Raw genomic sequence first — 13,162 nt, 5'->3', positions numbered from 1 at the left:
CATCGTTTAGATAGCTGACTTGAATTCTCAAATCAACACTTTTCGCCCGGATACCTTTGGTGACAATGAGCTCCCAATGGGCCCTGCACTCTTGTTGCGTAGACTAAATATGGTTCGATGCGTTGGAACAAAACAATTGCATGCGCACCCTTGATATGGTGTAGTGCAGGCAGCTGTGCACTCTGTCACTCGATATCATCCTACTCCGGAACCCGACTTACCGATTGCGCTAAAGGACGATCAGATGTTATGTCTGAAGGACTACTCCTCCGTCACTCATTTAGTGTCAGAGTTTTCCTGCTGGGCATCGGCGAATACCAGCATAATGGACGTCGTGCTTGATGTTCTGGATACCTTTGTCTTCGACAAGTTATATGCGCTTCTTCTACCAGCCAAATCATTTATCCTTTTGGACCAGGACTCCCTGCTTGATTACAACCGCCATATCAATCGATATGTCAGCCTCGCGCCAACTCAGTACGCTGTGCAGAGTAGCTGGTCGCGAGACTATATTTTCCGGCAGTTTTTGAGTCTTTTCATCACGATCTGGTTAGTCTTGATTGTTTCTATTCAGACCAGGGGCCATAACTGGCCGGCTTATTGACTTCTTCTCAGGGGCTTCGGGCTTCTGCTCTACTTGACCACTGCCACCATCTCCTTCGCTCTGGTCTTTGACAAGCGTGCGATGCAACACCCCAAATTCCTTCGCCATCAGATCCGTCTTGAGATTGGGCAAGCGTTGCGCGCAATGCCGGCGATGGCGGCCTTGACTGCTCCTCTCTTCCTGGCCGAAGTGCGTGGACACAGCAAGCTGTACGACCTTGCCAACGAGAGTCCCTTCCCCCTCTACACCTACCTACAGTACCCCCTCTTTATCGCATTTACCGACTTTGCAATCTACTGCATTCATCGAGGACTCCATCATCCGGCCATTTACAAACGCCTGCACAAGCCGCATCACAGATGGATCATCTCTACCCCCTATGCGAGCTATGCCTTCCACCCTGTGGACGGCTGGAGTCAGAGCCTTCCATACCACATCTATCCGTTTCTCTTTCCACTGCAGAAGGCGGCATATTTGGGTCTGTTTGTTTTTGTAACCATCTGGACGGTCATGATCCGTAAGTCTCCTGAGATACTATGGTTTTGAAGTAGTCGAATGCTTATGTTGAAATGAATGCGCAGATGACGGGGAGTACGCTCTCGATTCACCAGTGATCAATGGATCGGCCTGCCACACTATTCACCACTACTATTTCAACTACAACTACGGGCAGTTCACTACGCTTTGGGACCGTATTGGAGGAAGCTATCGCAGGCCAAATCGGGAGCTGTTCAACAAGCAAGAACGGCTCAAGCAGACCGAGATCCAGCGGCAGGTTGAGGAAATGGAGCGGTTGGTAAAGGAAGTTGAAGGATCTGACGATCGGTGTTATGAGCAAGACAGCAAGAAATCCTCTTGAGGTAATCTCCTGTCGTGTAGAGGGTGTTAGAGATCAAAGTTGAGTGTTTGGTGGTGTCCGTGGCATCCGCCGGACCCAGTGTAATGATGTTGGGAGAAGGCGCTGTTATCCGCAATTTGCCATCCCTTGAATATGTCTCCACCAGCGCCTTCTGTGTACATACATGCCATATAGAAAAAAAGAAAAGGAAAACGCTCCCTCTAATTCAAGGAGGCGGCCGGCGCGCTTGAAAAGCTTGCACTACAAGCGGATCTGGTTGTGATCCGGAATCGTTCCACGACGGCTGTCCACAGAAGGCGTAGGACAATAAAAGCGGCGGCGAAACTGTACAACTGACCGGCCACGAATCAACTCTTTCTTGTTTGAAAGTTACGAAATAGTCAATATGCAGTCTTTCAGACGCGCCAACCATCATTTCCTAAGATGCACATCGCGGCGGCTGTCGACAGCATGTCAGGGATCAGGACTCAAGATCAACGCCAACACGTTATGGGAAACGCTACATGAGACCTGCCAGTGGGGGGCTGCTCATCGTCATGGCGAGTACGTGAACTGTCCGATTTCCGGTTGAAGAGTATAACTCATCACAAGTAGGAACCCGACGGACACTGGGATGGCTCGTCTCACGCTGGATGACAACGATGCCCGTGTGCGGCGATGGTTCGCCGCAGAAGTCGAAAAGCTCGGGTGTTCGCTGTCCATAGACCAGATGGGGAACATGTTTGCACGCCAGAAAGGCAAGTTTCAGACATCTGCGCCCATGATCGCCATGGGAAGCCATCTTGATACCCAACCACGGGGCGGTCGTTACGATGGCATTCTGGGGGTGATGGCAGCGCTGGAAGTGCTACGAACAATGAAAGAGAACGGATTCCAGACAAACTACGACGTTGGGATTGTCAATTGGACAAAGTGCGACCCACCTCCCAATTCTCCCCTCGTACTTCTTCTAACTGACTCCCAGTGAAGAAGGAGCTCGCTTCCCCAAGTCAATGTGCTCCTCTGGGGTTTGGGCTGGAGCCATTCCGATCGAGAAAGCCTGGGATCTGCGTGATATACATGACTCGAGTGTCACACTAAAATCAGAGCTCGAGAGACGCGGTTTCCTCGGCCAAATCGAGTGCTCACACGTTGCTTCTCCCCTCGCAGCGCATTTTGAGCTCCATATCGAACAGGGCCCCATTCTACAAGAGACAGGACGCTCCATCGGCGTCGTTCAGGGTGCACAAGGATACAGGTGGTTTACTTTTACAGTCAAGGGACGCGATGCACACACAGGCACGACGCCCTTGAGTGCCCGACAAGATCCCCTACTTGCAGCCTCGCGAATGATTGCCGCGTCGAATGACATCGCGCAAAAACACAATGCTCTTGCTTCGACTGGGATTTTCAGGATTCCTTCTAACGCATCCACCAATACGGTTGCATCCGAGGTTTCCTTCACCCTTGATATTCGACACCCGCAGGATAGCGTGGTCCATGCAGTGCAAGAAGAATGTCTGCAGGCCTTCTCTGCCATTGCCGCTCAGGACGGAAAAGGAGTCACCTTCGACTGGACGTTGGACACCGATTCCCCGGCTGTGAAGTTTGATCAGGGGTGTCTCGAATCCATCCAGGCAGCGGCCAATCACCTTGTTGGTCCCGACCAGTGGATGAATATATCCAGCGGCGCTGGCCACGATAGCGTGTATACGAGCCATCACTGTCCGACTGCTATGATTTTTGTTCCCTGTCGCGATGGCGTCAGCCACCATCCGACGGAGTACTGTAGTCCCGAGCACTGGTAAGTGGCTGTCCATGATCGCCATAGTTGGATGCTAACTCTGATAGTGCATTGGGTGCTCAAACCCTGCTGGAGGCTGTGGTTCACTACGACCAGACTAAGGTGCAAAACGCTTAAAATGATGAATTGAGTGAAATGAAGGCAGTTAGCAGAGGAGTAGACTTTCATATTCTATAAAAACTCTGAAATTTAGAGTCTGAAGTACTGTACTGAATGGTGTAAGGGTACGTTGCCTATCATAGAGTCCAGTGATTTTTAAGCAACACAACTAGAAGTGTTCATATCCAAAATATTCAGAATGGCCGGCAAGGGTGACTCGCCAGAGAACATTATATCCCCAGTTTTTTATTTCAGTTTGCCTTTCTTCCTTCTGTGCCGTTATTCCCCACTCCCAGGAATGTTCGTAGAAGGCGCGCTCTGTCGTGAGAAGGCAAAGAGACCCACCGGCAAGACCGCCCAAAATATTCAATCTATATATACGAAGTATTAATCATAGGTCCATGCACACACTGCCTAATTATTGCAACCACCTTCCCCCTGGCAAGATGTCTCGTCGCCCAATACACCTGAATCCTTCGGCGGCCGACGAGCGCTGCGATTTCTCGAACATCCAAGGCCTCAAGCATTTCCATCACTCTCTCCCTGATTACCGCCCAACGCCATTGGTCTCTCTCTCTGAAATTGCAGCCGACTTAGGAGTCAAGGCGGTTTTCGTCAAAGACGAGAGCAACCGCTTCGGACTACCTTCCTTTAAGGTTTTGGGCGCATCATGGGGTTGCTATCGCGCTGTGGTGTCACATCTGGGACTACCACCGACTGTTGCTCTTGAAGATGTGAAGCAGCGCCTCAAGGAAAGCCCAGTCACTCTCTTTGCAGCTACCGAAGGAAACCATGGACGAGCGGTCGCCTTTATGGCAAGACATCTCGGAGTAACCGCGCGAATCTTCGTCCCCGCGTCCATGGATGAGGAGACGCGTAACCGGATAGCATCTGAGGGCGCTAAGGTGGTCATCAGCGATGGCGACTATGATCAAGCAGTCCAAGAGGCATGGGTCGCATCGCGGAACGACGGTGGACTACTGGTCCAAGACACTGCATTCGATGGATACGAAGAGGTCCCAGCCTGGATTGTGGAGGGTTACTCGACAATGATGACGGAGATCGATGAACAGCTAAGCCAGCTTGGTCTGCAAAGCACCTTGACTGTTACCCCTGTGGGAGTTGGAAGCCTGGGGCATGCCGTAGTCAGACACTGCAAGTCTCGGACTACCCCGATAGCTGTTGTGGCTGTTGAGCCGGACAGCGGACCGTGTCTGATCTCCAGCCTCCAGGCTGGCAAAATGGTCACAGTCAAGTCTTCGGAAACGATCATGAATGGAATGAATTGTGGCACGGTGTCAGCCACCGCGTGGCCCGATCTGCAGCGAGTAGTTGATGCGGCAGTCACGGTTTCATCGTATGAGAGTCACTGCGCGGTTGAGTATCTGGCATCTCATAACGTACGCGCTGGTCCTTGTGGCGGAGCATCCTTGGCTGCCATCCGGCGGTTGAAAGCATCAGGCCAGGCCGCATCACTCCTGCATAGGGACGCTGTGGTGGTACTGCTCTGCACCGAAGGTGCCCGTCCATACCCTGTTCCGCGCGATGTGGCCGTCGAGGACGCTGTGGGTTTGACGCAAGCCCTGACACAAATCGACTCATCCAACCCTACACTCTCTGTGGCTGACGGTGTAGGAGAGACCGAGATAGCCGACTATCTCGCTGCTTGGTTCGCCCATCGAGGGATAGAGTACCATCGTGTCGAGCCGGTTGCCGGTCGGCCATCCATCGTCGGGGTATTGCGTGGGAGAGGCGGCGGTCAGTCATTGATGTTCAACGGTCATATAGACACTGTCAGTTTGACTAGCTACGAGCACGACCCGTTGTCTGGTCAATTGGGCGAGAAGCAGGGCAAGCCAGTCATTTTCGGACGAGGTAGTCTGGACATGAAGGGTGGACTGGCTGCTGCTCTGGCAGCGCTCGCAGCGATCAAAGCCAGCGGTCGCACCCTTCGTGGGGATGTCATTGTGACAGCTGTATCCGATGAGGAAGATGCTTCCCAGGGAACTCGCGATGTTGTTGCCGCAGGATGGCGTGCCGATGCTGCAGTGGTTCCTGAGCCCACCATGGGGGCGATTGCAATTGCGCATAAAGGGTTCGTCTGGGTGGAAGTGGACATTCTGGGTGTTGCCGCGCACGGCTCGGATCCTCAAGCGGGAGAAGACGCGATCCTTCATGCGGGCTGGTTCCTGCAATCTCTGGAGCAGTATCAGAAGCGACTGCCCATCGATGATACCCTAGGACAGGCCTCTCTACATTGTGGGCTGATCAAGGGAGGCCAGGAACCTTCCTCGTATCCAGAGCGTTGCACCATCACCATCGAGTACCGTACAATACCTGCCCAATCTAACGAGTCTATTCTTCAGGATATGAATGCCCTGCTAAGTGATATTGCAAAGGAGAAGCCTCGCTTCCGATATGCTCCGCCGCGCCTCACTGTTTCGCGACCGACACAGAAGCTCTCAGCGGACCACCCTCTAGTCCAAAAGACTATAGCATGCGCCACTGAGGTACTGGACGCCCGTCCGGAAGTCGTCAGCGTACCATTCTGGTGCGACGCGGCTCTATTGAGTGAAGTGGGAGTCCCTGCAATCGTGTACGGTCCATCAGGAGCCGGACTACACAGCAAGGAGGAATGGGTGGAGGTCGACAGTCTCCAAAGGATGAGCAGAGTTTTCGAAAAGCTGATCCACGAATTCTGTGATTGAAAATATATTTATTAGATCTGTTGGAACTGTATAATAGAGTGACTATTGGAAGACAAGCTGAATGCTTCTTCAACTTCAAATATGACTCAAGCCTAGTAATCTATAGATATCTCCAGTTGCGTATATAGTACATGAGGTCACTACACAATCGTCCTATGTACTGGACAATGGAATACAGACGTAGCTGACACCCTGCGGTAGTCCTTCACCGACGGATCCAGATCGATATCGTGGAAGGGACGGGAGTCAGATAGCAGCAGACAGGCATGCTATATTACCTACAGTACTTACAAATGGTCATCCGGCGGTATGGTTCGATACTGTAATTAGGGCAATGTCACCTTCCAGTTACTTCATGGCATCTGGACAGTTGCGGCGGCTGAGAGACATGCCTCCTAAGCAGCGTACTTCGCTGTTTAGCCGGAAGAACCAAATGGAACGCGCTGATGGCATGATCAGAGTGCGTGCGATGCGTATCGCCTCGCTCATCTTAGCCAGAGGCTCCTTATCCAAGGCGCCGTGGTCGAGAACATTCTCCAGGCACTCACAAGCGGGAAAGGATAACTCATGCAAGGAAAATAGCTTGCCGTAGAAGGGTGAGCTGAGCAAGATCGAGGTATTGCAGTGGCTTGATTCCGGATCTGGCAGAGAGATACCCGTAGGTGAGCAGTCTCGAAACAATGGAGCCAGGCAATACTGGTGTCCTGCTGGACGTCGTTCAGGAGTGCACCGTTTGCATAGGTCAAAAGATCCATATAGATTTTGACGTCTCCGCCTTAGCCAAAAAAGACATACGTCAAACTGAGATCAAACTGAGACAAGAGAACTCTATTTACAAATAATGCTACAGATATCCAGTATACATGTCATGCTCATGTTTTGTTTCGGCTTTTTTGAGGCAACTGACTTCGGACGGTAACACGTCACATGCTGGATGAACTAACCGCTTTGAGCTCGGTTGAACTCTCTGAACATCACATGACTTGTCATGAGTCTTATGAGAGGGGAATCGGTGCTCTTCGATATTGTCGTGTCTTCAACTGTGCTTCGTAAATATGACCTGATTACAGTCACTTTCAGTAAGCATAATGGATCAGTCAGACTACCTGAATTTCTTGTCCCACTTCCCCTCACATCCCGCTCCTAATCCAGCGGAGAATAACACATGGTACAATGCCGATGACACGGTTGATACCACTTTACTCAGCAACAACCTTCAAAGTGATGATTCAACGCTTGATACGAACCAGCTGAATGGCACGTACTATCTGTCATCCGAGTCTGCAAATGATGACTGGCTAAGCTGGTTCGACTCCAACGGCCCAGTGACACCGGAACTGTTTCCTTCTCCTGCGAGGCAGGACCCTGGAGTACTCCAAGCTGTTACTTCAACAGCGGCCGAGAATATACGGTCGGAAATGCAGACTCAAACTTCAGCTATTGCCTCGCGAAGTATGTCAAACGTTACTCAGTGGCTAGATGGCGCCTACTGCCCTCCACAGCCATGCAGCTACTGCCGAAAACACCGGCTGCAGTGCCTCATCATCCGTACCACACCAGCGAATCCAAATCCAGTAACCTCTTGTTCTAGCTGTGTTGCTCTATTTCGGGAGTGCAGCCTGGCCCGTGGAGAAAAGCGCCAACCATCACGGTTCGAGACGCTCTCTCCCGTGATGGGCCACCTGCATGGTGTCACCGAACTCGAGGAAGACGAGGTACGCGGTGACCCCTATAATGATGGGACGTTGCTAACATAGATGTAGGTAGACCAGGCGGAGGCATCGGTACCAGGCATCAACTGTGTAGACAAGCAGAAGGAGTCGAAACAGTTCGTCAGAAGAGGTGTTCGGATATTGAAGGAATGGTTCCGCGACCACCATGATTTCCCATATCCCTCTGAGGATGAGAAAGCGCGCTTAGTTCTCGAGACTGGATTTTCCAGAAAGCGCATGTCAACATGGTTCGCCAATGCACGTCGCCGCCAGAAAGAGAGGTTTGAAACTCCTCCAGCTGCTCAAATCTGCCGATCTGGATCTCCAATGCCGGCGAGCAGGCTGACCCTCATGACCCCGATGGAGAGATGGCAACATTCACCGCCGGAAGATGAAGCAGTACCGGAATCAGTCATCATGAATGCCATATCCTCTTGTGAGGTAGCACCTCCCTCAGGACGCGAAGCCACGCTGTTCGATTCGTTCCTGAATCTCGACGAGGCATCGTCGCATCTCGGTTCTTCTGTCTCTAGCATGGGAAGTAGGCACTCAGAGAGCTCGACAAGCGTCTCATCCGCATGGAGCCACCACTCTGGAGACAGCTCACTGCCTTTCCCGCTTCATCACCCCCGTCCGCGGGCCCGGCGGAGGAGAACTCGGGTTAGAGGCTCAATGAACGAAGGGCAATACCAATGTACTTTCTGCACGCAGTCCTTCAAAAAGAAGCATGATTGGCTCCGACATGAGAAGAGCGTTCACCTCCAACTCGACGCATGGATCTGCACTCCGGATGTCAACGAACTACGGCCGGGCAACTTACCATCGGAATGCCCATTCTGCGATCATAGCTCGCCATCTATCGATCACTGGAACGATCACGAGTTTGAAGTATGTGCGCAGAAGCCCGTTGCAGATCGTTCTTTCAGTCGGAAGGACTATCTGTGGCAGCATTTGCGCAAGTTCCATGGATGTACCAAACTGCCCATTGAGAGTCTGGATCAGTGGCGTAGTGCGAGGGGTGATGTTCACAGTCGCTGTGGATTCTGCAATGCCTCATTGCCTACCTGGACGGCACGAGGGGATCATCTCGCCGATCATTTCAAGCAAGGGTACCGCATGCATCAGTGGGTTGGTGACTGGGGCTTAGATCCGTATACGTTGGGCGCCTTGCAGAACGCTAGTTTGCCGTCTGAGCGGACAAGAGAAGCTACGGCGGAGGATTTGCCTCTGTCGGCTGGCTAAGTTCGCTCGAGCGGTCTCAATCCCCTGTACTGCATTGTCCAAAGGCATACCATTATCCAGTTCATCCGCTTCTCGGGTGGATCTCGATATCCCCATGGATCACCAGTATTTAGGTGAAAGATCGGCGTTCATAAGGATCTCGCTTCATCAAAACTTATCAATGATGCGCCCGCGGCATCCTAGCTACTGTACAGTATGGTGTTTCCTGGAACGAACCTCGAAACCACATAGACATTGCATGACATTAACATTACATTCGTCACCAACAAACCATTGCTGGGTTATAACATGCACTCCTAATAAAATCTCGACAAAAGACTGCTTCTACTGGAAAGCCGCCGGTACTCATCCATGGCTGGACTGACAGCCTTCGGCATATCATCGACATCCATCGAGGCCATGGAGCGACTGGGTCTGATCGATGCCGCGCGCACATGCTGTTCAGCCTTGGTCCGAATGTAATAATGCTCATCCTCCTCCTCCATGGCCACATAAAACCGCTCGTTGAGCTGGCGACCGTGCGGTCCGGCCCCGCATGCCCCTTGCAGCTGCGCGGTGGCCGGGCTGTTCATCGCCAACGCGAACAGATTTTGAGGTTCCGTGAAGTCGGTGATTTGCCGTCCACGCACCTCGAACAGCATGAATGCGAGAATGATGGCGCTCGTCAAAAACGCAAACACCAGGATCAGGTAGAACACGTTCTGCCATTGCTCCGTGCCCCCCGAAGCATATCCCACGGCGCGAACTGTGGCCTCGAAGTATTGCGGAACGGGCTCGGCAAGTGCAGAGGATATTTTGTCGGTCTTGGTGTAGTTGAAAAATTGCACGAAAGGGGCATTCATCGACCCAAGGATCAGGGTACTGCCTGCCAGGACCGCAAGCGCCTCTCCAACCGATGGTAACTTGGGGTCAAGCGAATAGGTCTTTGTTCGATTATCCAGGGCCGGAATGAACTGCATCAGGAGGCGAGCGTTGCTGGCACGGCCGTCTGTGATACCCGAATTCAAACTCAATGAATTGGACCACTCGCCAGCCACATTCTTCCAGTTGGGATCCCAATCTCCGTCGCGGGCGGTCCGATTGCGATGGTTATACTGCAGCGGATTCACAGGATTCTCACAGTTGGTTGAAAAGGAAGCTCCACTGGCGGCCGCCGAATACTTGGTCGAACACACGGGCGACAGTTTCGCTTTGAGGGCGCACAGCACATAAGGCGGTGTCATGGTTTTACTTTGCGCTGCTCCTAGCATGTAAATGGCGTTTGTGGGCCAGGTGCCAGTGGTATTGGTGATGGTATTGTTGGCGTTGGGCAACTTGCCGAACACAGGAGGCGTCTGCTTTACCTCGGCCTTGGCGTAGGGGTCCCACCCGAAGAGGTCATCAACGACCGTTCGATTAAACCAGTCGCTGGGGACGTTTTTGTAACCCTCGAAATTCCAATTCAGAGGGTTAAAGTGGTACACATGAGGCCACCTCTCGTATACTAAGGGGGTGAGCTCCTCTTCCGTCATCCCGACACAGAGCACATTGATGGCCGGAGAGGGCACGGAGGCCTCGATCTCGAAGTTGCCTTCGCCGGTCACATCGACCGGCTGGCGAATGCCGTTCCGCGGGTCAGTCGCCGCGGCGATGATTCCTCCATGGGGCATCGCAGCGGTGACGTTGTTGACCATTCGGCCGTGCTTCAGCGATAATTCGGTCATGTTGCCAATGTCAATCCAGCTTCCTGTCACGGTGGTGTTATCGTACAGCGAGCCGGTCGGGGGGAGCCTCGATGCCAAGTTTGACGATGTCCTGTTACTGCTCTTAGCCAGATCACTCCATGCAGAGATATATGCCTGGTAGTTGTGGTACGCTTGTCCGACCAGTTCCAGGTCCAAACAGGTACTGCCCGCCGCTTCAGGGTCCATGGCCTGAGTGACGGGGCTCTCGCAATGGGTTTCGAGGTAAAACGGATTTGCGAATTCGGTGGACACGTTTCCGACCAAGACGCGAGGTTCGACGGGGCCCATCCGCAGTTTGGGCGCAACTAGTACCGTCAGTATGCACATCTATTTTCATCAGAGCAAACCCACCTAGCGCTTCTGCTGCCGTGGTATAAAGCATTGCTACCAACGTCGCGGTCAACGTGATCAGACCCAACACTGTGAGCGCCGAGTACCGCACAGTCTCCCAATGCACAATCAGAGACCCTGGCTGCATGATCCAGGTGCGCATACTCATGTCGGAGATAGTAATCCCTCGCGACCCCTTGGTGATTGCTCGACGACTCAAGACTTGCCCCAGGAACGCGACGCAGACAGTCACGTACGAGAGCTCGATTGTTTTAGCGAACAGCGCACTAAGTAGACTGGCTGTGGAAGGCGCCAGGCCACCGTCTTCACCGATCCTTTTGCCATAGCGTGGTTTGACCAGCGCGAGCACCAGGTAGATGCCGGAGAAGATGGTGGAGTAGATCGCCAGAACCAGAATAGTGATGGGAACCCACGACAATCGCTTCTGAACTATTCCCTGGTGTGTCGGACACTTTATGTATTCGGACGAATGCGGCAATAGGGTAGTCCGCGATGTCTGGTACTGTAATGGCGAGGGCTCCGAGGGTTCTGGATACGGGGATTTGGTCGCGAGGTCGCCATCATCGGCATCGTCAGGGCTCTTATAGGGTGACTCGGGGAAGGTATTGGTAATTCCTAAGCCGAACGTGGTCTCGCGTTGTGCCGGTGGTGAAGCGGGGTCGTCGTTGGTAGAAGAGGCGGGCTGATAGCGGATATAGTCGCGGTCCGGCGAAGGACTGCGGTCAAAGGGATTCCATGATTTATGTGGGATTGAGTCGTCTTCATTATCATTATGATTATTATTGTTAGTGGTCTCGTCTCGACGAAGCAACTCAGACACGGGAGGCAGAAGATATTGCTTCGACTGCTGCGATTCGGACGCCATGACGGCAGTTTTGAATTATGTGAAGCCACAGTAGGGAGTGTGATGGATGGAAGCGACTGTAGTTGAGTTCATAGTGCAAGAAATGTTCGGGAACTCCTATATTATGCTGCTAGTGATGCTCTTGGGGTGTAGGACAGAAAAGCGGACTGTGCCACTGTCAGCGGAAGCGTAAGATTAAGTACTTCCAAGGTTGAACTGTCACGATCAGCAGGGATAGGCAGCCGAGCTGACATTTGTGACCAATGGAAATGCTCTGGATCTCAGCCACGCGGTCTGGGCGTTGTTGGCCCTTCCGAGACCCGTTCATGGTTATTTAGAGTCAACCAGAGAGCTCCCTAGATAACGATCTACTCGTCCTACTTAACATCTCCAGCAATTGATTCTGTCTCTTGATTTTTAATTCGGCCATGTAAATAGCCTTCTATTGAACTACACTCTGCTGTACTTCGCCGTAGTACTGCTATCTCATTCTCAAATACGTTGTCCGACCCATAACGGGTGATCAGCTTTGAGGCTTGCGAGTCAGGGCAAACTCAGCCTTGGGCATCGTACACAGAAACAGGAAATGATCAGCCCATCCCAAGGAAACTAACCTGCTCGGTCCGTGCTAGGCTCCTGGTTAGCTTATTATTAATTTATTACTCTCGTAGACTTCTCATTTTCTTTGTACTGGACTATTCTGTTGACTGTAAGGCTCTTGGCCATCCTTAACTATTTCAAATCCCATGAAATGCTTGATACAATGGGCAGCACGACTAACCTATACTGCTAAAACACTAAGAGAGAGTCTAACTAGATTATGGTTCCCAACACACTATTTATCCATATCTAAATAGGTCTTGGAAGCATCTCTAGCTTAATGTACATGTACATGTATATATATATATATAATTCTGTCCTGTCCGCTTGCTCTATCCAGTCTGCTTAGCCTTAAGCTGTAGCTGCTTATCTTACCGGTTATTAGAAGACAGATGTCACTCAGAAGTATGACTGCTCCTACGGATACCAAAATAATTCCCAGGAGACGTACTTGAACTATTTATTGTGTGACGTTTATCTATCAACCGTCGTTGATGGTATCCCAAGCTTCTCTTGTGGCTAGCTCGGAAGGAGATGTGGAGCACATTTGTCTTTTAGAGAGGAGGTGGTTGTTCACAGATCATGAGGAGATTAATTGATATAATCAATCAGATAGAATGCCTTTGCAGGGCGCTT

The 13,162-nt window shown here is 51.8% G+C and overlaps 5 protein-coding genes across 5 annotated transcripts; 4 read left to right on the top strand and 1 right to left on the bottom strand.

Moving 5' to 3' along the window:
* Nucleotides 1-325: 325 nt before the first annotated feature.
* On the top strand, nucleotides 326-1,463 carry Asppvi_001667 (sterol desaturase family protein; the record flags this gene model as incomplete). Its single annotated transcript, XM_043297960.1, has 3 exons — nucleotides 326-549; nucleotides 616-1,121; nucleotides 1,186-1,463. The coding sequence occupies 3 exons, from the start codon at nucleotides 326-328 to the stop codon at nucleotides 1,461-1,463; spliced, it is 1,008 nt and encodes a 335-aa protein (XP_043153895.1).
* A 385-nt stretch (nucleotides 1,464-1,848) lies between these two features.
* On the top strand, nucleotides 1,849-3,363 carry Asppvi_001666 (M20 family metallo-hydrolase; the record flags this gene model as incomplete). The annotated part of the gene is made up of 4 exons (XM_043297959.1): nucleotides 1,849-2,006; nucleotides 2,058-2,375; nucleotides 2,428-3,246; nucleotides 3,294-3,363. The coding sequence occupies 4 exons, from the start codon at nucleotides 1,849-1,851 to the stop codon at nucleotides 3,361-3,363; spliced, it is 1,365 nt and encodes a 454-aa protein (XP_043153894.1).
* A 383-nt stretch (nucleotides 3,364-3,746) lies between these two features.
* On the top strand, nucleotides 3,747-6,053 carry Asppvi_001665 (putative diaminopropionate ammonia-lyase; the record flags this gene model as incomplete). The annotated part of the gene is made up of 1 exon (XM_043297958.1): nucleotides 3,747-6,053. One exon carries the CDS (start codon nucleotides 3,747-3,749, stop codon nucleotides 6,051-6,053), a length of 2,307 nt encoding a protein of 768 aa, XP_043153893.1.
* A 1,088-nt stretch (nucleotides 6,054-7,141) lies between these two features.
* Asppvi_001664 (homeobox domain-containing protein) lies at nucleotides 7,142-9,007 on the top strand (the record flags this gene model as incomplete). Its single annotated transcript, XM_043297957.1, has 2 exons — nucleotides 7,142-7,768; nucleotides 7,817-9,007. 2 exons carry the CDS (start codon nucleotides 7,142-7,144, stop codon nucleotides 9,005-9,007), a joined length of 1,818 nt encoding a protein of 605 aa, XP_043153892.1.
* A 296-nt stretch (nucleotides 9,008-9,303) lies between these two features.
* On the bottom strand, nucleotides 9,304-11,947 carry Asppvi_001663 (uncharacterized protein; the record flags this gene model as incomplete). Its single annotated transcript, XM_043297956.1, has 2 exons — nucleotides 9,304-11,036; nucleotides 11,083-11,947. 2 exons carry the CDS (start codon nucleotides 11,945-11,947, stop codon nucleotides 9,304-9,306), a joined length of 2,598 nt encoding a protein of 865 aa, XP_043153891.1.
* Nucleotides 11,948-13,162: the final 1,215 nt, after the last annotated feature.

This window comes from Aspergillus pseudoviridinutans (genome assembly GCF_018340605.1).
Source record: "Aspergillus pseudoviridinutans IFM 55266 DNA, scaffold_1, whole genome shotgun sequence".
Lineage (NCBI taxonomy): Eukaryota > Fungi > Ascomycota > Eurotiomycetes > Eurotiales > Aspergillaceae > Aspergillus > Aspergillus pseudoviridinutans.
The sequence above is the reverse complement of the archived record's forward strand: the minus strand, read 5'-3'. Positions and strand labels throughout refer to the sequence as shown.